Here is a 24,733-nt window from a genome sequence, read left to right as displayed (position 1 = left end):
GGTCTAGTCAGAGACATATTAGAGGCAGAAACAGGAGTTAGGAGGGGTAGAGGTAGACCTAGATTAGATTACTGTTCGCAAATAGTTAAGGATGTGGGCTGTTCTAGTTTTAGGGAAATGCGAAGTTTAGCTCAAGATAGGAAAGAGTGGAGGTACGTGTCCAACCAGTCTCAAGACTGATGACCTTATGATGATGATGATGATGTCACGAAGTAGTAACGTATGATCCCTTATTATAGCCGCAAAGTGCTCCAATAAAATAAACTCAAAAATAAAATTAGGAATTTGAGAAAAAGCATGTCAGTATCGAGGATACTGGTATCCAGTACCATCAACCTACAAGCAGCTGAAACAACAACTTTTTTGTTATTTAAAATGTACCTACACCTACTGTTTATATCCCAATGCAATTTAAGTTGGACGCCTGGCCAAATGCCAATTAAAACTTTCGAAAATACCTGGTCCCGATGCCAGTTGAATAACTTTGACTACTATTTTTATTTTTTCGCAATAACGTAAAAATAAATTCAGCAAATACTTAAAATTAAATACTGGTACTATAATAACAACTTTTACTTCTTATTACAAATACTTTGAGCAGTTTCGGTGACCTAAATATTCTTAACAGATACAGAAAACTATAATAAAAGATTAAAATTTGCTTGAATTATAATTAGTTCTGTTATGAAAGATGAGCATTTTATGTAGATACATAGATATATTAATAACGTTTTTCATTTTCATTTCCAGAGGTTACCAGTTTAGAAACAGCTACGACAATATATCATCCATCAAACCAAAACTAGCGAGCAGAACCTCAAGTTTCCCAGTCGATATTGACGTAATTGATTCGCCGTCTCGTTATCACAACGGCAACTTGGAAGAGGAGCTATTTTACAGTTTAAATCACCTGACGACAGATTCTCACCGCGAGTCGGAGAGTTTGGATTCAAATTTTTACAACAAATCTTCTTCATACAGCACATGTCAATTATCTCACGATAACACTCCCAACAAAGACTTTGGACTGAATTTACCAAACTATTACCCCAACAACAGTTCAGATCATTCCTGCTTAGAAGACGCTTCAGTCACTGAAAGAGAGGAAGAATTCGAAGACACAGCAGACTTAGCTAATGAAAAAAGTTCTATCGAAAACAAAACTCCAAAAGGCCAAAGTCCAGTTTTAAGAAGAAAATTGAAAAGCTTTACATCTATCGAGGATATTGTTTATGACGATAACATACATTTTGGTAAGAGTTCAGCATTTGATAATAAACCTCGGAGATTCCGGGACTTCATACCGTCATACCAGGACGGAAGAGACTGCTTTACTGGAAGACCACGAAGCTTCCCAAACGAATATTTGAGTTATGTAATAGACATAGACATTCCCGAACAAAGAGAATCTTCCGAAAAAGAAAAATCTACGAGTGACTACAACGGTTACATTGAATTGGACAAAAATATCGACGAGATCGACTTAAATTGCGACCACATTTCAAAGGGGCTGAATCATAGGCAACAGCAAACGGAATCTCAGAGGACCAATTCCGAAAATTCGACGTACACCGACCTACCGCTCGTTGAAACTAATCCGATTTACGACGAACTTCCTATTCAATCTTGCACAGTATCTGAACCAAAAAATTCGATTAAGTTACCCGAAAGTAATACAAATACATTTGAACAGGTGAACGGGTCTGCTTCTTCCCCGGTATTAACGAAATTAAAAAACGATTCTGATTCCTCGGTAATAAATCTCGAAAAGGGCGAAATTGGAGATAAGCAGACAGCGAAAGTTTGCGATCCTATTAAAACCCGCATTAAAGTTGAAGCCAGTGACGAGGTCGATAACGAAGCGTACAAGACCATAGTACAAGTCGACGATAAATTAGAGAATCAAAGTCAAAACGAAACCCCCAAAGCCACCAAAGAAGTCCACAAAACACCCAGAAAGCCGTTGCAAACATTCATATCGAGAAAACTCTCAAGTGCCTTCGGCGATTTCAACATCAGAAGGGAAAATAAACATAAGCACAAATCCAGTCTTCAACAGAACCAATATCATTCATTACCTGACCTATCCGTCGGCGAAAATTTGAGAAAGTGTGAAAAAATTGACCGCAAACTTCGCAAGTGCGAAAAACTAGCAATCCCTAAAAACCCTTATTCTAACGATAGATTTATCGTCAACATCGGCCCTCACTTCGTTGTCAATCAAGCACCACCAGTCGATTTCGAAGTAAAAATTACCAAAGTTACTAAACAAAACAAATCGAAAAAACATCGAAAACAAAATCAGGTCAACGATCAAGAGCAAGAATCCTTCTTGAAGGCGGTTAAGCAACTCAACCAAACACTCAGCGTAAACAGTTCCAATCCAGAATCGGATAAGCCAGTTCCAGATATTCAAACAGGAAAGTGTACCGAACGTGACAAAAGAATTCAAATCGATTCTGGCGATAAAAATAACAACGAACGAAAGCCCGCAACTAAGTCGAAAAAGCGTAAACATCAAAAGCGCGAAATCATTGAAAGGAAATTGGATAAACTGAAAAACGAACCGCTTCCTCAGATAGCTGAAGCAATAGAACTGAAAGACGTCGAAAAAACCATGAAAGAAATAAAAAGGGAAAATTCCCAAACGGATACAATAGATTCCATGCGCAACTGCAGCCCTGAACTAATAGAAAAGGTGGGAACAATGAGAAAACATTGGAAAAAACTTTCAAACGAACCGACACAACCCGAAGATGAAGAAAATGTTACAGAAACTGAACCAAAGTCAAAATTTGATGAAGAAATCCAAACAAAAGTCGAAGACGTGATTAAAAAGTTCGAACCGAAGAAGGAACGAGTTGTAGAAAGGCAAGTCAGCATGGTCCAGGCCACGAAGCAATTGTTCGAGCCAAAAGTAACTCCAACAAAGGTCGAAAAAATATCACCGTTGATAAAGGAAACACTAGCGGTTTTCGAAAAACCCGTTACCAGAAAAAACAGATTTTCAGATAGCTCAAATCAGTTCGAAAGCCTTAGTCCTTTTTCCGTTGACATAATAGAAACCAGAAACGAAAAAAAAGCTGAAAGTTGCTCTTCGGGAAGAATTAGCAGTTGCGACAGTATCACAAGCGACTACAGCAGGAGCCAAGAGGATCTATCAGAAAAATCACTACAAACGTCACCACAAAAGCTGAAACAAACCGAGGATCCCGAGTTCGACAGGGTTCGTTTTCGGGTTATGAAATCGGAATTATTTCAAAAAAACATATTCGCAAATTGTGAAAAAGAATCCCAGTTCGAAGGACTGATGCAATACCTTCAAGATTACAGCTTTCACGACATGCTAACAGATAATCACATCGTGATAATAGAGCCGATAAGGACAACGGTACCTTTCCCGAACGAAAACTCGAGCACCACCAAAAACGTGACTCCGTTATTGCACAAAGCCAACTTCTCAAAATCCCAATCAGGAGGACTACGTCACCATTTCTTTTACCATCCGATTAGGGTAAACAAAGAAATGAACGAAAACGAGTTACCCAATCCGGATACCGTCAAACAAGCCAGACAAATGTTTGAGAAATGCCTGAAGAAATCTCGCAGCTACGAGGAATTGAATAACAAAACAAATCTTAAAAAATCGCTCACGGATCCTGACAAAGACAACTGTTCGATTGAAGACAACTGTAACACGTCCGATTTCGGCAGCACAGACGAACTTTACGACGACCTTTGTTGCGAATATCAGTACGTGAGCGAAGACGTGTTAAAGAAAATACGTGAATGCGGCACGTCTGTAACCTACTACGGCGGAAAAGTTCTTGACAAGGGTAACGAAGCGTTCAATCCGATGACGAAGGTAATCATGGAAGAAATACGCGGACTCAAGAAAAGGGAATGTACATGCCGTCGTATTTCCATCGATCGCGAAACGCTGCAGAAAGAGAACAACAATCGGTATGCACATTCCGACAGGATCCTGCTGCAGAGAAAGCAGCAGCAGCAGCAGCAACAGCAGAGGGACAAGAAGGAGAATGACAAAAACGAATTCACGAATCAAGCTTTTAAGCTCACCTTGCTGAAATCGAATAGCTGTAGCAGCCGTCTGGAACTGATCGGTACGAAAATAGTCCAGGACAACGGATCGCCTTCGAACTATTCGTCCTTTTCCAAAGTCGACTTCGGACTCGGCGAAACCGAGGAGCCACTTCATATATTATCCGTCAAGGACATAATTAATGAGTCAATTAAGCGACAGGATAAGAGCGAGAAAATCGACTCGCCGAAGATCATAGCGGAAAAGTGGAAATGTCCCAACGACAAGCTTAATAAATCAAACGAAAATTTGTCGTGCAAGTCGAATCCGTCTACTACAACGAAATTCGCCGAGTACCACGGATTCGCGAATAAAACAAACGAGGCGTTAAAGAAAAGGGAGGATATCGAATTTGAACCTTATGAGATTGCTTCAAGTAATTAATTAATTAACTTCACTTGTTTTTTCTTTAGTCTCAAAACTTTAAGACTGTCTTCGCATAGGTGCAATAATACACCATCGACATAACAAGTTTACCAATGCTTTACATTAAAAAACTTAAGTAAAATTATAGGATACTAAGAATTAAGTTAATTATACACCGACAAGCATATGCTGGTGAATTAATATATGTATTAGCAGGAATAATATAATATGTGTAACTATTGTATATACAACAATAACTCTTCGGAGAGGTGAACAATAATATTCTTATATTAATCTTAATTGAATAATATTTGTTGGATCCTAGAATAAGCTAACTTATTCTCTTTAATAGATGTAGTACTTATACTACCATAATTGCACATTGTATGTTTAAGTGGCAAAAACGTTTGTGATTTACATTGTAATAATAAAAATATATCTATATGTAAACAGTGTGCTTTAATTTTGGCAGATTTATTAAAAATCGATAAGAAAGAATTATAAGCTCTTGGTCAGTAATTTATCAGTCATATGGCGTGCTGATGAGATTTAATAAAACACAAAGTTGCTGACCAAGAACGTATACTGTTCTTATTGGTTTATGTGCTTTTCATGTCTATAAATAATCTATATCATTAGTCCAGCTGGACAAGAAGACACCTTAGCAAGACCTAGGCTAACACATGAAATCCTTCACATAGTACAAATTATACACTTGATTTTGAATATGTTTGATCAAACATGACATGACGTGCTACTAAAAAAGGCAACCAATACGGACAACTTACATAAATCGTAAATAAGGAACATCAAAGAAATGTTTAATTAATCTGGGATTTTATATTATTGAAAATTCGTATTAAAATAACATTTGCAAGAGATACTTTTTATATGCTTTAGCATAACAAAAAATAAAAGAGAATTCTTTCGAAAACCTGAAACAATATAACGTAGCCAATAAAAATTTCTAAGATACGTCCCAATTTCAATTCTGAAATTTAGTATACTACCATTTAGAGTCGATTCACATTATGGGACCGTTCTCGGTCCGATATTTATAAATATCCTCGTATTCACGCTTCATTCATTTCGATCGCGCTTCAGTCTCTTTTCGTCTGTCGAGGTAAAATGTCGTTCATATTTTCCACGGTACAATCAGCTGTGATAGCCTCTTTTAAAAGATAACGAAAAAGCTTAAAAACGAAGAAAGAAAAAAGAAGATGTAGTCGCATCCATTTTTGCAAATGCGAAAAATTGAAGGCAAATATACGCCGTATTTAAATAATCTGCTACATTTTTAAGTAATTTTACTTTCAAATAAATTATCTCTTTCACCAAACATACAACTGACCGATGATGACGCAGTTAAGTGTATTCAAAAACGTATTCACACTACCGATACAATTCGGAATAGGTCCCATTTCCTTTCAATAAAATGTATCGATATCGAAACGTGATAGAACCAAAGCCGGCGCGATAACGTCAGTGTGATTAGGTTCAGTTTCTCCTGTAAAAATATTTTGCCGAACTGAAAACGTACCAAGAGCGGCCCTATAATGAGAATCAAGCCTTAATATTGTTTTGAAAATTAAATTGATGTATCGGTCTTTTTTGTTGCACACATTTAAACTACAGAAAGAAAATTTTTGGTTATATAAAACGCAAAATAAATGCCCAATGTGAAAGTAGAAACCATAAAATTTTGTTTACGGTTAGAGAATGTCTTCAACTTGGAAAATCGATCGATTTCAATGTTTGACTGCGGAACAATATTCGCACAAGAACAAAGTTACATTTGGGTAGAGCCGTTTCCATATACGTATTCAAAATAGTTTTAAACGTAAAAATACCGTTTCGTTTATCCTCATATTGTATTTGTTGTTAATTTGCATTTTTGATTTTCTCTTTTATACAATTTACTGCAACGCATACACACGTTTGAACAATAAACCAAACGTAGAAATAACACTGAGAAAACTAAATTTTTATGACAACGCAAAAATTACAATTTTCGATTGTAAATAATTGAATTTGCCGTAGAAATAGTAGAATTTATTAGATAACTTGTAATAATCTCAATTTTGACATGTTTCTTTAAAAATTATTTCAAGTTTATTAATTATTACAATTAAACTTGTAATATCAACTAAAATACCTAGTAAATTTATTTCTGCTGGGATTTTGTTTTTACAAATTCGGATCCAAACCGTAAATTTTATTATTTTCGCTTGCGAAGCAACCAGCTAGTGGGATGAATTGTAAATATCGCTTTAATATTTAGGTAAATTTTCATTTTTCATTTTCTCCATGAACATTGCAGATTAAAATGAAAAATAAAAGTTGTAAAATGTTGAGTTATAATTTTGCCTTCTCAACCTTTTATACATTTAAAAATAAATTATTACGTTTATACATGTTTCAGAAAACAATGTCGACTTATGTAGAACGAAAAATTCTTGAAACTTAATAGACGTTGATTGCCCATTCTTCCGTTTTAATTTAAAAGAGATTTTGTAAAATTGCCTCCTGCCGCTTTGTCTGATGTACTACAGAAATATAGACGCATCCCTTTGTTCTCCTTCAGGAGAATGGAACTTCCGAGCTTACATCTTTATTCTAAATTTAATGAAAAATAAATATATGTATTCGAGGAATATGTTTTATCACTGTTCTCCATAGATTATTAATAACAATTTCATTTCGTATTTAAAGACTACAATACATCCACAACTTTACAAATTATACAATTTACCTACATGTACATATAAATACGTTTTATAGGTAAAATAATGTTCAATTAAAGCCAGAAACAAATTTAATTAATTAACCCCACTGTTTACGAGTTTTTAATTACGTATAACCGAATTCCAAACTGAAATTAATGGAATCAAATAATAAACGTATTTCGTGCATATAAATTTGCAATGTTAGCATTTTACTAAACCATTTTGATAATACATATAATTACAAAAGTCTTTTATAGAAATTGTTCCACAACTGTTTTGTGTTCTAGTTTGAGCAAGTTTCTAAACAAGTATCAAACATTTATTTTTAGTTTCTAATATTTACATCAAATAATGCGAAATACACCCGGGAGTCCGCTAGAGTCCCGGCGGCGTGTGCTCTGCTCAGCTGTTATTTTCTTACTTCTGCTCTCCACGTGGCTGGGCATCACTGTCTCTATTTGCGGTATGTGTAAAAACCAAATCATAAGTGCTGGGATACATAGTAGAAGTGAAACATCAACGGACATGTGGAATAACGAATGGAAACGGACAAATGAAAAAACGAATCGCAACAAAATTTTTACTTCAAGTTTTACGGGCAGATTGTCAATGTACTTGTCCAATTTGAAAACCGTACAAAATTTTACGGGCAGGTTTGGACAAGTACATTAACAATCTGCCCGTAAAACATGAAGTAAAAATTTTGTACGGTTTTCAAATTGAGCAAGTACTTGTCCGTTGCCATTCGTTTTTCCACTTGTCCGTTGAAGTTTAACTTCTACTATGTGTCCCAGCACGAATTTGGTTTTTTTTTCTAGATCGTTCAAAAGAAGAACAGGGAAGAGAGGATTGTAATTTTTCAAACAGCAATACTAGTATAATATGGATCAGGTAAGTCAATTAATCTATTTATACGTACAGCATTAGACATTGCATAAAAATTCAGTTTTGCTTATTTTACACATTACATATATATATATGTAGGTACACGAAGCCGTATGCAAAGCACATCCTTGACAGATTAAAGTGCACAATTACACGACCCCTCATGCTTTGAAATAAACTTGAAAATTAAACGACCCTTTAATGTGACCCACATGCTAGCAAAACATGCGGTACGTAATTAGTCCGCGACAAAAACTAAGAGCACGTTAATGGGATCTTTTACTACACTTGCACTCATGACTAGAGCCCTTCATTAACAATTCAAAAATTTTACGGGTCAAATTCAAGCCATTATTCACTTTTAAATGACAAGGAGGCAGCATTTAACACGGTAAAGTTCGTCTGGATTAATAAACAAAAATATAAACCTACGTATTGATAAAATGCAGTAAAAGATTTTCTCATTAGTACCTACAATTTTAACAAGAACAAATAATTACAGATTAAATAATATTAAAGTAATAAAAACAAAAAATTGAATCTTTTAGAAAAAAGTGAAATACAAAAAGTCTTTTTTCAAAGCAAAAATATTACAAATGAACGAATGGAAAGCTATTTCTGTAAATTGTAAAACGTTATTACACAAAGAGCGATGGATACAATAAATGAGCGACTTGAAGTCAAACATTATTGTAACTTCTCGGTTTATAATCATACCAAAACAGTGCTCTCTTTGATGTGTACCTAGTAACGAAGTTTAATCGTAATTATACAACTGGTCCATTCCGTATAGAGTATAAGGTGTTCTATTAGGAACGGATTAGGAAATACACTTATGCAATAGGACGCCAAGGAACAGACCAGAAGATTAATAGCCAAAGTCGATTCATTTGTACAACTTTTCGTTCATGATTCAAGTATAAAAATAAGACAAAAAATGTGAATCCAACGGATATTATAGTATGTGAACATTTGGCTCATCTTTCTTTAAGTCCCATTGTATAAATTCAAGTAGTTATCAATTAGGCATCAAGGAGAGCATTGTCTTTTGAATAATTGGATATCCCGATTATTAAAAAATGAAGTTAACTCACTTACTCAAACTGAGGTCCAATGACTTGAAAAAAATTGGTCAATTAGACCGAAGAAATTAATCTACCATCGCAACAGTTCATGACCAACAAAACCAAAAGTAGGAGCCGTCATATCAACAAAACAATTTACAAAAAGAAAAGACTGATGCCTACACCTGTTGGTGTGTCGGTGGATTCATCTTTTTCGAACTTTTTCAGGACATTTACGACTGTATGCATGATGTATGGTCTGGCATTCTATTACGTAATTATAAAATACACATCAAAGACGACATTGTTTTGATCGATTTGGTCTCATATAATAAGAGGTGTAGTCAATGCGTTATTTGACGTTGAAATCGCCCATTTGTTTTATATATCACCCTCTGTAGGAATCGTTTCTGTGATGGAAACAGATTCTTTTCAATTTATGACAGAATATATGTTCAAACTTGATCATTACTTTTTATCTGGTATTCCGTAATTTTTTAATAAGATATGCAGAAAAAATCTCTTGAAATATATTTTTTATCTTACTTTGATAAAAAAGTGGATCTGCAGTTTGTATAGGTATAAACTTTATTTAAGCATAAAAACGAAGAAGTCAACGACTTCAAAATCACCGTTTTCATTCAGTTACCAGAGTAGCACATGAATTAAAATTGCTCGTTAGTGATGTTTTATTCAATTGTTGTAGTATAATTTCAAGGCTGTCCAGAGAATGACCTTTATGTAACAACGAAACACTTATTGTCTTCAAAATTTAGGGGACTTGCATCAGTAGATCTAACATAAATTACAGAGCACTTTAACTGCCTGAACTAGAAAAACATTAAGCAATCAATTCAGTTATGGTAATAATGTGTCCATCAAGTACCTAGAAAGGCAATTGTTTTAGTTGACAGCTACTCATATTCCGCTAGTTACGAAGTTAAAAATTTTTCAAATAATGAAAATCTGTTATAAGCTGATATTATCGTACCAATGACAGACAGAAAGACAGACGAAGACACATCACACTATAGTGTTTTATTTTTTACCAATATCGACCTTTTCTAATAAGAAGGGAGCATCTACAATCTACTGTAAAAATAAAAAAAAAACTAGAATGGCTGATCTCATTTTACTTCATAAATATGTACAGTGGAATTCGTTTATTATGACTCCGCCTATATTGACCAACCGTTTAATATGAAGTAATTGCAGTGTCAAGTTTGGTTTTCGTATTAAATTCCCTCTAGAAAAGTTTGGATATAATAACTCCGTTTAAAATGACATATCGTTTATTATGACTGATTTTCACAAAATCCTATCCCGCTATAGTGACCCAAATGAGTAATAATAACATTTTCGCTCATTTTTCTGACCCTTCTTATGTATATTAATATTACAATTTATCGTTCTTTTTCTTTTTCTGTTAATAAATATATTATACAATTTGTAGTTTTTCTCTCTATTAAACTAAATAACTAACCAAAATAGAAAGTTGTTTATTTTCTAAGACTATGCCTTGTAAGACGCCCGCTTAGTATGACGTTTGTCATTTCCCTTCGATGTCATTATAAGCGGACTCTACTATACCTACAATAGTACCCTTAGAATTATAAAATAGCAATAAATACCAGCAAATAACCCAACAAAATTCTAATTCTAAATAATATTCCCATAGAAAATTTTAAAGTAGAATGATACATTAACGTATAATATACGATAATTAGTTATAAATTCGAAATACTTATAATTGTTTACATCATATAAATTATTGTTGTTACACCTACAAATTTAAAAGCAGCTTGTGAACAATTTATACAGTAAAAGATAAGCTAGCTATTTCACACACATTACATAATTGCGGTAATTAATACCACAAATGCGAACTAAACGTTACTCGTTTTTATTAGTATCAAAACAATTAAGTACTTAGCAAGTTATGTGTTAACATTTTCATCGTTTGGTTGTTAAAACGTAATACAGTAGACCGTAGATAACAAAGCAAACCAATTTTATCAGCATTTTTTCCAGATGTACAATACTGTTGGGTAACGACATAGATCTCCAAAAATATATTCTATAAATTCACATGATTGATACACGATTGATAATTATAATAAGTAACCAAAGACAATTAAATATTGAAGAAGTATATCGTCGCAATTGATAATGGGTATGAAATAAAATTATAGGCTCAAACAGCTGCCACGTTCTGACAAAAATTATTGTTATGAAAAACAATTAACAATAACTCAAGGTTAAAAACTTTGATAATAAAAATCTAATTACAAGATGAATAGATTTATAGAACGCTATTAAAAGCTTTCCCCTTTTTTCTTTCATTCAAAATGAAAATAGATACCAAAACTGAACAAAGACCTCTAAATTATTCCTTATCAGGAATTCGAAGTGACCTTCTCGCTTCAGAAAGTAAAAAGTTTTTTATTCTATTCCTTTTCTTAAAAAACAGCACATTATTCCAAGTGAAGAAGCAACGACAAAAGAAACATTTACGAAGTAACCACTACAAAAAACAACCCTTGGGATTACGCCTCAACCTACTTAATGACCCTACATTGTCGGTACAATATGGCGGCTAATTCGTAGAATATACATAGAAAAAGGACAAAGGAAAGATATAATTGCGGCTAAATCAATAAAAAACCAACCAGCATTTAATTTGTATGTATTCGAACGGTTTCTTTCTTCTTTTCTCAAAGAAGCACAAAATACTTTTCTAATTAAATCTGTTCAACAATATACCTAGTTGATAAGCATGACATAAGTGTAGATACCTTCGCGTAGCCCTTGTCAAGCATTCGAAATACTATAGTGTGCAGTAAATAACAGTAGATGGCAATATACTGCTAAATGATATTTTATCGGAATTCTTTACGGGTAGCACATGTATTTTAGCTGGAATTTGAAATATTCTAAAGCAAGGGAAAATTTAATGTTTGCCTATTATACAATATTCGACCATTTTATTTAGAGTGGAGTACTGGATCGGCTACTAATAGGAATTTCTGACTTCCACGGTTAAGACACTTACGAACTATTGTATATTATTATTCAATTTATTAATAAATCTTGTTATACTTACCACTAATCGCAAAACTTATCAATATTAAAAATATGAGTGATTATTATTAGATATCAATTGATTTTAAAAGGCAGGTACATTGCCTTAAAAAAATGTAGCACAGCTAGAAGGTGATTCAAACATGTAAATCGAATTCAAACAAAACGGATGTGTAAAGTAGCTCTATTATTTACCTAGCATTTTTATTACCTATTTAATATTACAAAGTTGATAAAAATAGGCAATTCACACTGAAGTAATACGTATCAGCGATCTGTTTAAATTTTATAATAAATAGTGAATTTGTAATAAAAATTTTTGAAAAAACTGTAGAACAAATTTTTATATTTGTGTGTAAAATGCACTGAATTTGTTTATAAAATTTAAAACCTTATACAACAGTCATGTGATGATAATGGCACTGTTATTTTTATTTTTTACGTTTATTTGAGCACAAATCGGCCGAATTTACATTTTATTTTTGAGGGTTACGAAACGTTTCCGGCCGAATTTACCACTGTAATTAATAAAAACCCATTAAATCGGCCAAATTTACAATAGCCGTAATAATTACCTTGATCACTCCCTAACAGGAGAAAGGACAAATTTATTTGTTTGCGCAATAGTTACCGGAAGTAATCAAAACTAGGCAAAATGTCTTTAACTATTATTTTAAATCAACGTGAAAAACAATTAGTGAATTTGGATGAATACGAACATAAAAATTTATAGTTTTCATGAGCAAAAAAGAGCATAGTTCTCAGAAAATAAAATAAAGATTTAATGAATAAAGAATAAAAAATTTTGTTAAATGCATATCATAAGTATTTGTGAGTAAAATAAATAGAATAAATACACCAAAAAAAAAATTAAAAGTTAATTATTGTCCCTGTTGTTGATTAAAATAAAATTGTAGGAACTACAAGTTTTTCATCTAATTACAAATTAAATTTTATATTTTCATATGTTTATCTAGTAAGTATTTTATGTATTAATACCAAAATTTGATTAATTGGTCATTTGTCAGATACATCATTATCCTTTTTTTTTTAATCACATCGAAAGAGAGGCTGGTATTACTGTTATTAATAAGTGACTCGATGCGAAGTGTTACTCACCTTCGTCATCTGAATCCGATTGGTCACTGTCCGACGAGGAACTTGATGATTGTTTCTTTAAAGTCTTATTAGCACCACCGTTTTCATTTTCTTTTTCTTTCGGTTTATCACCACTCACTAAACTCGTTGTAAACTTTCTACAATGTCTTAAAGTCCGAACCCGCGAACACTGTAACAAATGAAAAGAACAAATGAAATTTTTAAGTCAAAGGAATTCCACAGTCGACCTCTTCAACCACGGTTAAAGGCTAGAAAAAAACTAAAAAACACATCAGTAGGCAGCAATTAAATGAAACTTAAAATTATCAAACTTTTAAGATGGTTTTCAAGGACTCATCTGCACCTTGATAATGTTGAATATTATGTTATCGCATCACAGTTCTTTCAAAATATTTTGTATTTCAACTTTTACGTATAATATTTGGTAACCTTGATAGTATTCACTATCATCATTTACATTTTGAAAGGGTCAAAAAATCAAAAACGTGTGCATCAACGTAACTTTTGACGCAACAAGATTTTAAAGTACATGATATGTATTTAATATAAATAAAATAAAATACTTTATAATGTTTTAGAGTTTAGTTTTTATTTATTAAATCTGCACTATTGTATTGAATGCTTATAGATCATTAGCAAGAGTAACTACGTATAGTAGAAATAATATTAAATTTAGGAGGTCGAATTCGAATTTAATTCGTGTAAATACCTACCAATTTTATCAGCATTTTTTCCAGATGTACAATACTGTTGGGTAACGACATAGATCTCCAAAAATATATTCTATAAATTCACATGATTGATACACGATTGATAATTATAATAAGTAACCAAAGACAATTAAATATTGAAGAAGTATATCGTCGCAATTGATAATGGGTATGAAATAAAATTATAGGCTCAAACAGCTGCCACGTTCTGACAAAAATTATTGTTATGAAAAACAATTAACAATAACTCAAGGTTAAAAACTTTGATAATAAAAATCTAATTACAAGATGAATAGATTTATAGAACGCTATTAAAAGCTTTCCCCTTTTTTCTTTCATTCAAAATGAAAATAGATACCAAAACTGAACAAAGACCTCTAAATTATTCCTTATCAGGAATTCGAAGTGACCTTCTCGCTTCAGAAAGTAAAAAGTTTTTTATTCTATTCCTTTTCTTAAAAAACAGCACATTATTCCAAGTGAAGAAGCAACGACAAAAGAAACATTTACGAAGTAACCACTACAAAAAACAACCCTTGGGATTACGCCTCAACCTACTTAATGACCCTACATTGTCGGTACAATATGGCGGCTAATTCGTAGAATATACATAGAAAAAGGACAAAGGAAAGATATAATTGCGGCTAAATCAATAAAAAACCAACCAGCATTTAATTTGTATGTATTCGAACGGTTTCTTTCTTCTTTTCTCAACGAAGCACAAAATACTTTTCTAATTAAATCTGTTCAACAATATACCTAGTTGATAAGCATGACATAAGTGTAGATACCTTCGCGTAGCCCTTGTCAAGCATTCGAAATACTATAGTGTGCAGTAAATAACAGTAGATGGCAATATACTGCTAAATGATATTTTATCGGAATTCTTTACGGGTAGCACATGTATTTTAGCTGGAATTTGAAATATTCTAAAGCAAGGGAAAATTTAATGTTTGCCTATTATACAATATTCGACCATTTTATTTAGAGTGGAGTACTGGATCGGCTACTAATAGGAATTTCTGACTTCCACGGTTAAGACACTTACGAACTATTGTATATTATTATTCAATTTATTAATAAATCTTGTTATACTTACCACTAATCGCAAAACTTATCAATATTAAAAATATGAGTGATTATTATTAGATATCAATTGATTTTAAAAGGCAGGTACATTGCCTTAAAAAAATGTAGCAAAGCTAGAAGGTGATTCAAACATGTAAATCGAATTCAAACAAAACGGATGTGTAAAGTAGCTCTATTATTTACCTANTTTAAAGATTTTATTATTTAAAATAGTAAAACTAATACTAACCCTATTAATTAGTGACAGGTTACCTAATGATGAATGATGAATAACTTTTTGAATTTCGAAACGTAACAAGAGCCGAGAACTTGACACAACACCACTCACCGCCATCTTGCATCGACAACTGAGTTTTCGGGTCTTGGTTTTGATTATTTTGTATGTTGGGCCGGCGCATTACTTAAAAGACTTTATAGAAGATGTAAATTTTATATTCAACTATTGATAAATAATTTTGTTAGTATTAGCTAGCTCAACATTATTTGAAGAAGAAAACAAACCCTATTTAAATATTTCATTTTAATGAATTGAAATTAACATTTTTTTAATTTATATATTTGCCTTTTGATATTCAGTATACAATTATAAAACAGTAGGTAGTGAATTAAGAAAAACTAAACCATTTTCCTTACCAGTTAATAAGTATAAAGAAAAATTAACACATTAAAAGGATCCCTTCGAAATTTAAATTTTTCAATACTTCTACAAATTACCGTCAAAGGCGCTGCAATCAATTGTAAATATCAGATGTGTCTACATTACATATCAGAATAAATTATTTTATCAAAATTAAATTTTAAAAGCTATTTCAGATTTTCCTACCGATCATAAAAACTGTTGACGCTGAAATAACTTTTTTTGTCTACTTAAATATGTAACGATTAAAAATAAGTTAAAGAAAATTGAATTATTCTTTAAATTCAGTGATAAGACTTCTTAATTTACGTCAAGTACTTATCTATGGTGAAGCAGATTGAATCGAAGTTGGCTGCTTACGTCAAAAATCAAATCGTCTATTAACGGTTGAAACGCTTATCTTAATATTTAAACAAATTAGTGGGTAGTAAAACTTGTATATATTTGAAATTTTGAGTGCAATGGAACCAATGGCCTTAGGAAGTCCACCAGGTAGTCCAGCTTCTCCAACAGCAAACCCAAACTTTTTGCCCGCCTTTTTAATAGGAGACACTCAACCGAATACCCCAACTAGTCCTTCGTTATCACCTGGGAGAAGCAAAAATATATCGGTACCCAGAAATACTCCTGGTGCTACAACTGGAAATTTAAGACAAAAGTTATTTAATCAAAGTCTAGCGGATTCGCCATTTGGACCAACTGTTAGGTCTGATAAAGCTGGTCCACCAAAGCAAGGTCTATTCGACAGTTTAGGATCAAATGTGAAGTCTGGGTCAGTGTTAAGTAGCACTATGCAATCTTTTACCGATTCTCCTTCTCTTACACCAAATGAAAGTTTTTCTAGAATTGTTAACGACGGAGTAGATTATAATCGTACAATAAACAACTTAAATGAAAGCTTAAACAGGTCCCATAAACCGGTATTGCTAAATACAAAATGTGACAATTTGTGGGTAACAATTTTTGGGTTTCCACCAAGTGCTGCAAGTGTAATTTTGACTCATTTTTCTCAATGTGGAACAATAATTGATAAGAAGTTTCCAGCCCAAGGGAATTGGGTTCATGTTAAATATAATTCAGTGCAAGAAGTTGCAAAAGCACTGGCATACAATGGTAAATTAATTACAAGTACGATTATGATTGGTGTTTTGCCATATCATAACAAACAAGACAATAAAGAGAACTACAATACAGTTATCACTTCTCCAATCAGGGCAAGATCTTTAAGACAGTCATATGTAACTCCTCAAAGCCCTAATTCAGTTATTCCACCACAAAACATGCCTCAAAAGTCAACTGGTTTTGTCACTAAAGCAATGGAATATGTTTTTGGGTGGTAATCGTTTGGTTTCATTCTTTCATCGAAAATGATATTTAAAAAAAATAGGTATAATTTATAAACTGTTAATGTTAATTTAATTATTGGTTAATTTTTAATGCAGTAATTTTTAATAGTTCATAATATTGTGCAAGTATGCTTCTACTGTTTATATATACATATTTTTCTAATTTTTTATTTACAATATCTTCTGTATTTTAAAAATCGTTTTTGTGAATATACAATATTACAAAAAATATATTTCTTTAACTTATATTGTTTTATTTATTAAATTGGTTTCGAAAGCCTTTACTACAACTTTAAAATCAAGAAGAAAAGCAATTTTGCTAAATGAATTTTTATTAAAATTTATTTTTGTTAGCATCACCTAAAACTAACTATGTATATAAATAATAAAGCTAGTTATTACTTAATCAGCAAATATAAAAATACAGAGTTAAATTTCAATATCCTTTACAACTATTTTTTTACAATACTTCTAAGGATGAAATAAATGAATATGTGAGGGAATAAATCGTTTGCCACTCTTAACACTGCAATATTTCCACTTATTTTGGACTCTCAATAGTTGCTGATTCTAAATCAGTCATTTTTGGATACTTTGTAATCTTCTTATCAAGCTGATCCTGAGACCACAAAATTAACTTTAGAAGTGTAGATAATTTTGGAGAAATTTGTATTTGGTGTTCCATTTTAAGGATTGCAGCATTCACCTTACTTGCCACCTGATACAGAAAAGTAATTAATTAAATTAAGCACATACAATTAAATGTGTATTACTTATTCCATACAACGTTCATTAACATGAAAAAGTACATAAAGTGAATGGGTGTTGTCTTTTTTTCGGTTCACACTATTGACCATTTACTAAAATACTATGTGACAATATTCTGCCAAGAATGTCAATATTTAAGTAAGTTAATAATTTGAGTAAGTTGATTAAATGCCAACTCATTTTATATAAGTATAATGTAAAAAAGATTTATATAAGCAGATATTTCATATAGTACCATAAAATCATGACCAAATCTACGTTCCCAATAAAAAATTGATCAAATATAACTATATCATTTGAATGAAACCAATACACAACAACAAATCATTTTAAAAAGGAAATATGACCATATAAAACCTTTACAACCTTCTGCCTATGAGCAGGTTGAAGTAAATCACCAAAAGGACTGTTTAGAGGGTCTTCAAAGGCCAAAAGTGCAACTGTTCTCTCTAATTCATTTAATATAGATGTATCATCTTCTCCAGCCTCACTCAAATGTGATTGGGCAAAAGCAAGAGCTTCTTCCACCCGATTATTTCGAATTAACTCAATCAAATGGAGTTGCTACAAGAAAAGGTATCAGTAAAAAATTTATGGTCATTTATAGAAAATCTACCTGAAGATGAAAGTACAAATTTCGATCATTATCCAATAGTTCAGGATGAAGCTGATTAAGTAAAGCAGTTGCTTCTTGTATTCTGCCATTCATAATAGCATCTCGTATTTGAATTCTGTTGTTTAATGAATTTAAGTCCACTGATGGTTTCACACCAGATTCCATTTCAAATTTCTCAGCAGCTTCCTTAAATCCTTCTAAAAATTCGAACATGTATTAATATCTACATAGCCTCAAATAAACAATTAACCATTAAAGACAATTTACCTATCACCAAGTAATTCATTATAAGCTTGTTTATAGTTGTTCTGCTTATTTCTTTATTTGCCAGAGTCTTCATCCATTCCTCCTTTGATGTAGAATCATGCTTTTCCGTATAACTCATTTTCTAAATATTTTCAAAACATGGATATCATCAAAACACATCAGAAACCTCACAGCTTTGACAAATTGTTGACAAACGTCACGTATACCATAAACTGTATACGAGGTTGTCGGTAAAGTTTTTGCAATTGCAATACTGCTCATGTTTCCATATTTAATGAAATTGAATAAAAAAAATCGCAATAATGATTTTGTGAATAAAAAAATTCATTTTGTGATTCATTTTGTCAAATAATTGCAGTAATAAATGTTGTTTGTTATCACAGGTGCCTATGCAACTTTGTCTTAACTGACTCTTGTGCCGATAGATGGCAAAAGATCATCAAAATTTTAAAATATTAAATGGGATAAGTTGTAATTGGTTTTTAATATTCCGATTAAAACAATTTAAACTTTTTATTAAAGTGCTTTTACTTATCACACAATTGCATATCTTCCTTTATGTTATCTAGGCATTTATCAATGATATTAAAGCAAGTTTATAAGGTAAGTTACAAACTGTTTCCTTTATGAGCGCTTTTGCGTTTTAATATGCAACAAAAATTGTAGGAATATTTAGTAAATATATTTCCTTTTTGTATAAATGCATTTAGCAAAAACAACAACAAAAGTATACCATCGCTTGACAGCAATTTTGGAGAAAGTTCTTTGTTATTTAGTATAAACTATTTAAATAANAATTGTATTTCATTTATCAAACAAATTGCATGAGTACATATAATTAGTGATGATTTACTTGATGCTTTATGCATTAGGAATTAAGGTGATTATCTTACTATTCGGTAATAAAACACAGGTTAACTACTAAAAGTTTATTGAGTTCGTGGTTTAATCAATTTCTCGTAATTAAAATACTGCCAAACGTTTATGTGCATTGCTTTGTGATTTACGTATAGTGAAGGTAAGTAGCCATAATTTACTTAATCAAAGGCATCCTGTACATACACAGCAATTAATAAGTAGTTAAAAACCTCAATTCGAAAGCGTTTAAAATTAACCGTTTCGAAAAATATTGTGCATTTTCTAACGATAAAATGATAAAAGTACAGACAGTTTTTCTTTTTTTTTTTGAGTTGGAAATGTACGTAATACACTCTAGGAAAAAACAACAAGACCAAGAATAAATAATATTTACAACTTTTTACGAAATTACATAACAAATGTCGAAAAATCTAATGTACAACAGCTAAGTATGTCGTAAATTTAAGGAAGTACATAATTAAATTCACTTTTATTCACTCCCATCTCTATAAACCCTTCTAGAATATCAAGTAGGTACCTAATATAGAAGTATGTATTAATTAATTAGTACATTAACTTCAAGAAACGTTACATTTTGATTCAAAACGTACAAAAGTGAAGCAGTCAGATTGTAATTAATAAAGAAAATAAACCTTGAGCTTAGACCAGTGGCAGATCAAAAAGGGGGGAGGAGGGAAATCACAAATCACTTTATTCATTATGAGCTCCATGACTTATGGTTTAATTCTGTAGTGTAAAAAATTGCAAAAAAATGTGTGAGAAAAATCGTCAGTATAGAAAAAAGCTGTAATATTTTTTTACGGCAAAAAACAAGTGAAAAAGTCAATCAAGTGTTCAAATGTAGATGTATAAAACTTAATTCCCCCTTCCTCCCTTCTCCTCCTGAATTATTTCCGGATACGCTCTTGGTTTAGACTAAGCGAATAAAAACAATAAATTCTATACAAAAGACAGTGGCGTACAATACATAAATATATAAAGTAATGCTCACACACAACTTTAGATTACAAACTTTGAAAACACAAGAATATTGGTGGTGTGGGGTAAAGGGGTAAACAAGCATTTGCCGAGAGCCTTTTTTAATATCGCTTTAAATAGAAGCGAATTGGCTTATGAGCAACTTTATCAATTACTCGACTTAGTCTAAACGCGGCTTTATATAATATGTATAATTTTCAGTGTAAATATTAACAATATATTACGCAACAAGGGAAGAAAGTAGGACATTTGCCTCCCTGGTATGAATCGTCACCTCTCCCGGTAAGGACGACAAACCTCCGGGAGGGCTGCTGTATTTTCTTCCCGAAGAACGTATGCGATATTGTGTCATGCCCTGTCCCGAAATCAGAAAAAGTCGTACTTTCGGGCAGGGGTATCCTATACGAGTTTCGGTAAGAGAGTACCACACCCTTTTTCGGGAATTTGCGCCCTCGCTTTCAGCGGAAAGTAATCCGCATTCTGAAGGGAGTGGTATACTTGCTTCCCTTGGTGGGTAACATAGTATTATAGTTTAGTCAAATTAGAAGAAAAAATTTAAACATTTTTAGTAGTTAAGCAGCACCGAAATCAATCACAGTCTAAAATTGTGTAAATAAACTAATATCGTAAAATCCTCATGTTTTTTTATGATACTTGCTGTAGAACTAATGCTTAATAGTGTGCAAAAATTGTGGATAGAAAGATTGTTGTTTATTCTAAATTACTCGCAAAAGATTATAGTCAAAAGATGTGCCCAAAATGTGAATGAGAAGTTAATGTCATTCATTCTAATTTGCATTCAATGATAAAACCTATTACGATGAGTATAATTGGGCTGGATGCTTATGAATGTTTTAAGTTGTTACTGACTGTTTCACTGTGGGTTACTGCTTAACTGACCGTAAATGTTTAGTACAAAATATCCATAAAAAATTATCAAAGATGCTAATGCAACTGGACTTTTACTAGATTATATTTAACATATTATTTAACTACTTTAGAAAAGTAGAAATTATAAAATGTCTTTATAAAAAATAGGTGTAAGAGTACCCATATGAAGCAATGAAGATCTCAAACTATTTTTGTAGTAATACATTAGTGGTTGAGATTGCTCGTTGTCTTTTTCTTTGTACATTTCTTTATGCTGTAGAATCAATGACATAATAATGTTTCAGGTCTTTATGTATGTATACATACAAGTTAAACATTACGGTACATTTTGAACGTTATTTTGATCAGAAGGGTTTATAAACCACTGTCACAAAGTCTGATAGTCGTGTAGTACACCGGGACCGGGATAAATCGGTTGACTCATATTAGGGGCTGCTAATGACGCGTAGTTCAACTGAGCAGGCATAACGGGTAAAGCCGATGGATAAGAGGGATGTTTCGGTTCCGCTTCACTTTCCGAACCACTCGATTCTACTTGTTGCTTGTCGACGTTGCCGTGGTTACTGAAACGAAAAAGTAAAATAATTAATTATTTTATTCAAAACATACACATAACTTTATTCAGGAAGGATTTTAAAGTTTTAACGAGCGACTTCAGTTAAAGTTAGTAATTTAAAATTATTTTAGAAGCGGATCGAGTTCAAGGCGGAGAATTCTTCATCCAGAAGCTTTGTGACTGAATAACTCCATTTTCCCTTCTAGTTTATAGATTTTCCGTATCGATCTTAATGGTGTTTCTACCTTAACAGTTATACATTGTGGAAAAATATGAATACGTTTTCTAGGGTTCATTCATCTCCAATAAACACTTTATTATAAGGTATTAATGCGTCCAAGCAAAATAATTTATAATATTACTAGCGACCCGCCCCAACTTCGCACGGGTGCAATGCTGATACTAAATATACTACAGAATGTCTTTATATACAATATTCACAGCTTTTGTCATTAGACAATACAAATCGGCCCCCCGACCCATACCGCCGCAACCGCTATGTCCTTGCATTTTAAATCTGTAATATCTTCGAAAATATTCATTTAAATTACATGCTGTACAGGGCCATATTCGTCTAAATTAAATGCACAACGTATTTAAAAGTACTTAATTGGATAAGGATTAATGCTGTATTGCTTAAAATCGCTTCGTAAATAAGCCATTATTTCTCGTAAAAAGTAAAGGATAAAAAATGGTTATTGTGGGTTATCCCTAAGAGATAGACATATACCATCCCGGACTTTTTTGTAGACCTTTTTAAGGTGTACAATACTGTAGTATATTATTTTGATCTATCTCGTAGGGTTCAGCCAGCGTTTGCAATGTAAGCGCAAAAAAATGTGTTTATTTACGACATCACATTAGAAACCTCTAAAATTATCAGTGTTTCCCTACTATATTATGCATGTATTATACATATAAACCTTCCTCTTGAATCACTTTATCTATTAAAAAAAACCGAATTAAAATCCGTTGGGTAGTTTTAAAGATCTAAGCATACATAGGGACAGACAGCGGGAAACGAATTTGTTTTATACTATGTAGTGATAACGAAAGCTCAGTATAATGAATAAGCTCGATTCTTTAAACTTCGTTGTGGAAGGCTTCCATCAATGTTGCAATTTCCTATCAAAAAAAGCTCTATACCGTTGTATCATTTAAGTTTAAAAAAATGTATATCACTAGGTAAAGTAGCTTAATTTCTTTTTATACGTTAATAATCTCATATTGTGTTTGTTTATTACTGTTTCTATCATTACTAATGTTAGCACATGAGTATAGAACACAACAGTTACTTTTTCGCATAATACATTAGACATTTCTGCTAAAGACGATTTTAAAAATCTCCTTGGGCTGTCCTATTAGAATAGATTGGACTTAAATTGTAGATAAATATCAGACAACGGGCCTTTGTTTATATTTTATGTTAATACGCGTCATGTGCGTTTATAGAGTGGGCAGTGAATTAGAATTCAGTAAGAGGAGATATAATCGTATTAGAAAGGATTATAAACAACATATAGCAATCTGTGGTATCTAACTGATTATATTTTTGGGAAATATTTAAAGGGTTATATTTTACAGTACGGGTCTTGTCTCAGTGACGTTGACCTATCTAACGAAGATATGCCCTTCTTCTGAAACCCTTCATGTGAAAGGGAATATTTATAAATTCATCATCAACATAGGGTCGTCAGTCCTAAGACTGGTTGGACACGTACCTCGACTCTTTCCTATCCTCAGCTAAACTTCGCATTTCCCTAAAACTAGAACATTCCACATCCTTAATTATTTGCGAACAGTAATCTAACCTAGGTCCACCTCTACCCCTCCTAACTCCTGCTTCTGCCTCTAATATGTCTCTGACTAGACCTTCATACCTGAGAAGGTGTCCTACCAACCTATCTCGCCAATTCTTATTGACTTCCATAGAGTCCTCTGTTCTCCTATTCCTTCTAATACCTCTTCATTTCTAACCTTCTCTATCCACGGTATCGTCATCATTCGCCTGTAACACCACATTTCGAATGCTTCTAACCTTTTCTTTTCTGCCTCGTCCACCGTCCATGTTTCGCACCCGTACAATGCCGCGCTCCAAACATACACCTTTAACAATCTTTTTCAAATTTCTAAATTAACCGTTCGCAAGCATAAAAGTGACTTCTTTTTATAGTAGAATGAAGATTCGAGCTATAGGGCCGTGGACACAATAGTTCATTACTATGGATTCCGGCCGTGAAAGCCTTTGTTCTTATATTGACTTCTTTTTATTAAAGGCGACACGACCCTGCGCTATCCTCTGCTTTATATCCCTACTACTCCTTCCACCCTGACTTATCTGACTTCCTAAATATCTAAAATCAGCCACTTCTTCTAATTTTTCGTCTCCTATCTTTATATTCGCTCTTTCCCTACTTTTCCTTCCCTTGCATAACAGTATTTTAGTTTTACTTTTATTTATTTTCATACAGTACTGATCTGTCAGTACCGCTCCCATTTTATTTAAAGCTATCTCTAGGTCCTCCTTGCTAGATGCTAATACTGCTATATCATATTTATAACATAATAAAATAATAATAAAATAAAAACATTAAAGCACTGATTATTTTTTTTTACAACTACTTCACCTACAAGGGCATATTCAATTTATTAC

At 32.5% G+C, this 24,733-nt stretch overlaps 5 protein-coding genes across 6 annotated transcripts in view; 2 read left to right on the top strand and 3 right to left on the bottom strand.

Annotated features, from left to right (window-relative positions):
• LOC108732531 (protein javelin) overlaps window positions 1-4,874 on the top strand; it is an 82,525-nt gene extending 77,651 nt beyond the window's left edge. The window contains exon 4 of the mRNA XM_018463399.1: window positions 751-4,874. Coding sequence (XP_018318901.1) covers window positions 751-4,486 — 3,736 coding nt within the window. The 3' untranslated portion in view covers window positions 4,487-4,874. The remainder of the gene's footprint in view (window positions 1-750) is intronic.
• The window catches only part of LOC108732504 (calcium uniporter protein, mitochondrial), a 135,837-nt gene extending 120,330 nt beyond the window's left edge, over window positions 1-15,507 (bottom strand). The window contains exons 1-2 of the mRNA XM_025974320.1: window positions 15,372-15,507; window positions 13,344-13,512 (exon numbers count right to left, since the gene is read on the bottom strand). Coding sequence (XP_025830105.1) covers window positions 13,344-13,512; window positions 15,372-15,476 — 274 coding nt within the window. The 5' untranslated portion in view covers window positions 15,477-15,507. The remainder of the gene's footprint in view (window positions 1-13,343; window positions 13,513-15,371) is intronic.
• A 609-nt stretch (window positions 15,508-16,116) lies between these two features.
• LOC108732503 (nucleoporin Nup35) lies at window positions 16,117-17,272 on the top strand. The gene has a single exon (XM_025974340.1). The coding sequence runs from the start codon at window positions 16,241-16,243 to the stop codon at window positions 17,117-17,119; it is 879 nt and encodes a 292-aa protein (XP_025830125.1). The 5' UTR covers window positions 16,117-16,240; the 3' UTR covers window positions 17,120-17,272.
• Window positions 17,273-17,543: 271 nt separating this feature from the next.
• On the bottom strand, window positions 17,544-19,110 carry LOC108732541 (glucose-induced degradation protein 8 homolog). 2 transcript variants are annotated; one of them, XM_018463413.2, is made up of 4 exons: window positions 18,777-19,110; window positions 18,510-18,706; window positions 18,251-18,457; window positions 17,544-17,843 (listed from the first exon to the last, which is right to left on the bottom strand). In XM_018463413.2, exons 1-4 carry the CDS (start codon window positions 18,892-18,894, stop codon window positions 17,667-17,669), a joined length of 699 nt encoding a protein of 232 aa, XP_018318915.1. In that variant the 5' UTR covers window positions 18,895-19,110; the 3' UTR covers window positions 17,544-17,666. The 2 variants fall into 2 exon arrangements, with proteins under 2 accessions (XP_018318915.1, XP_018318916.1); XM_018463414.2 differs by having other exon boundaries at window positions 17,667-17,843; window positions 18,260-18,457; window positions 18,777-19,106.
• Window positions 19,111-19,690: 580 nt separating this feature from the next.
• Window positions 19,691-24,733, bottom strand: part of LOC108732550 (homeobox protein SIX1-like) — a 36,435-nt gene continuing 31,392 nt past the window's right edge. Inside the window, exon 4 of the mRNA XM_025974341.1 lies at window positions 19,691-22,087. Coding sequence (XP_025830126.1) covers window positions 21,892-22,087 — 196 coding nt within the window. The 3' untranslated portion in view covers window positions 19,691-21,891. The remainder of the gene's footprint in view (window positions 22,088-24,733) is intronic.

The sequence above is a fragment of the Agrilus planipennis genome, unplaced genomic scaffold (assembly GCF_000699045.2).
Source record: "Agrilus planipennis isolate EAB-ADULT unplaced genomic scaffold, Apla_2.0 scaffold48, whole genome shotgun sequence".
In the NCBI taxonomy this organism is placed as follows: Eukaryota; Metazoa; Arthropoda; class Insecta; order Coleoptera; family Buprestidae; genus Agrilus; species Agrilus planipennis.
Note: the sequence above shows the minus strand (reverse complement) of the source record. Positions and strands in the feature narration are given on the sequence as shown.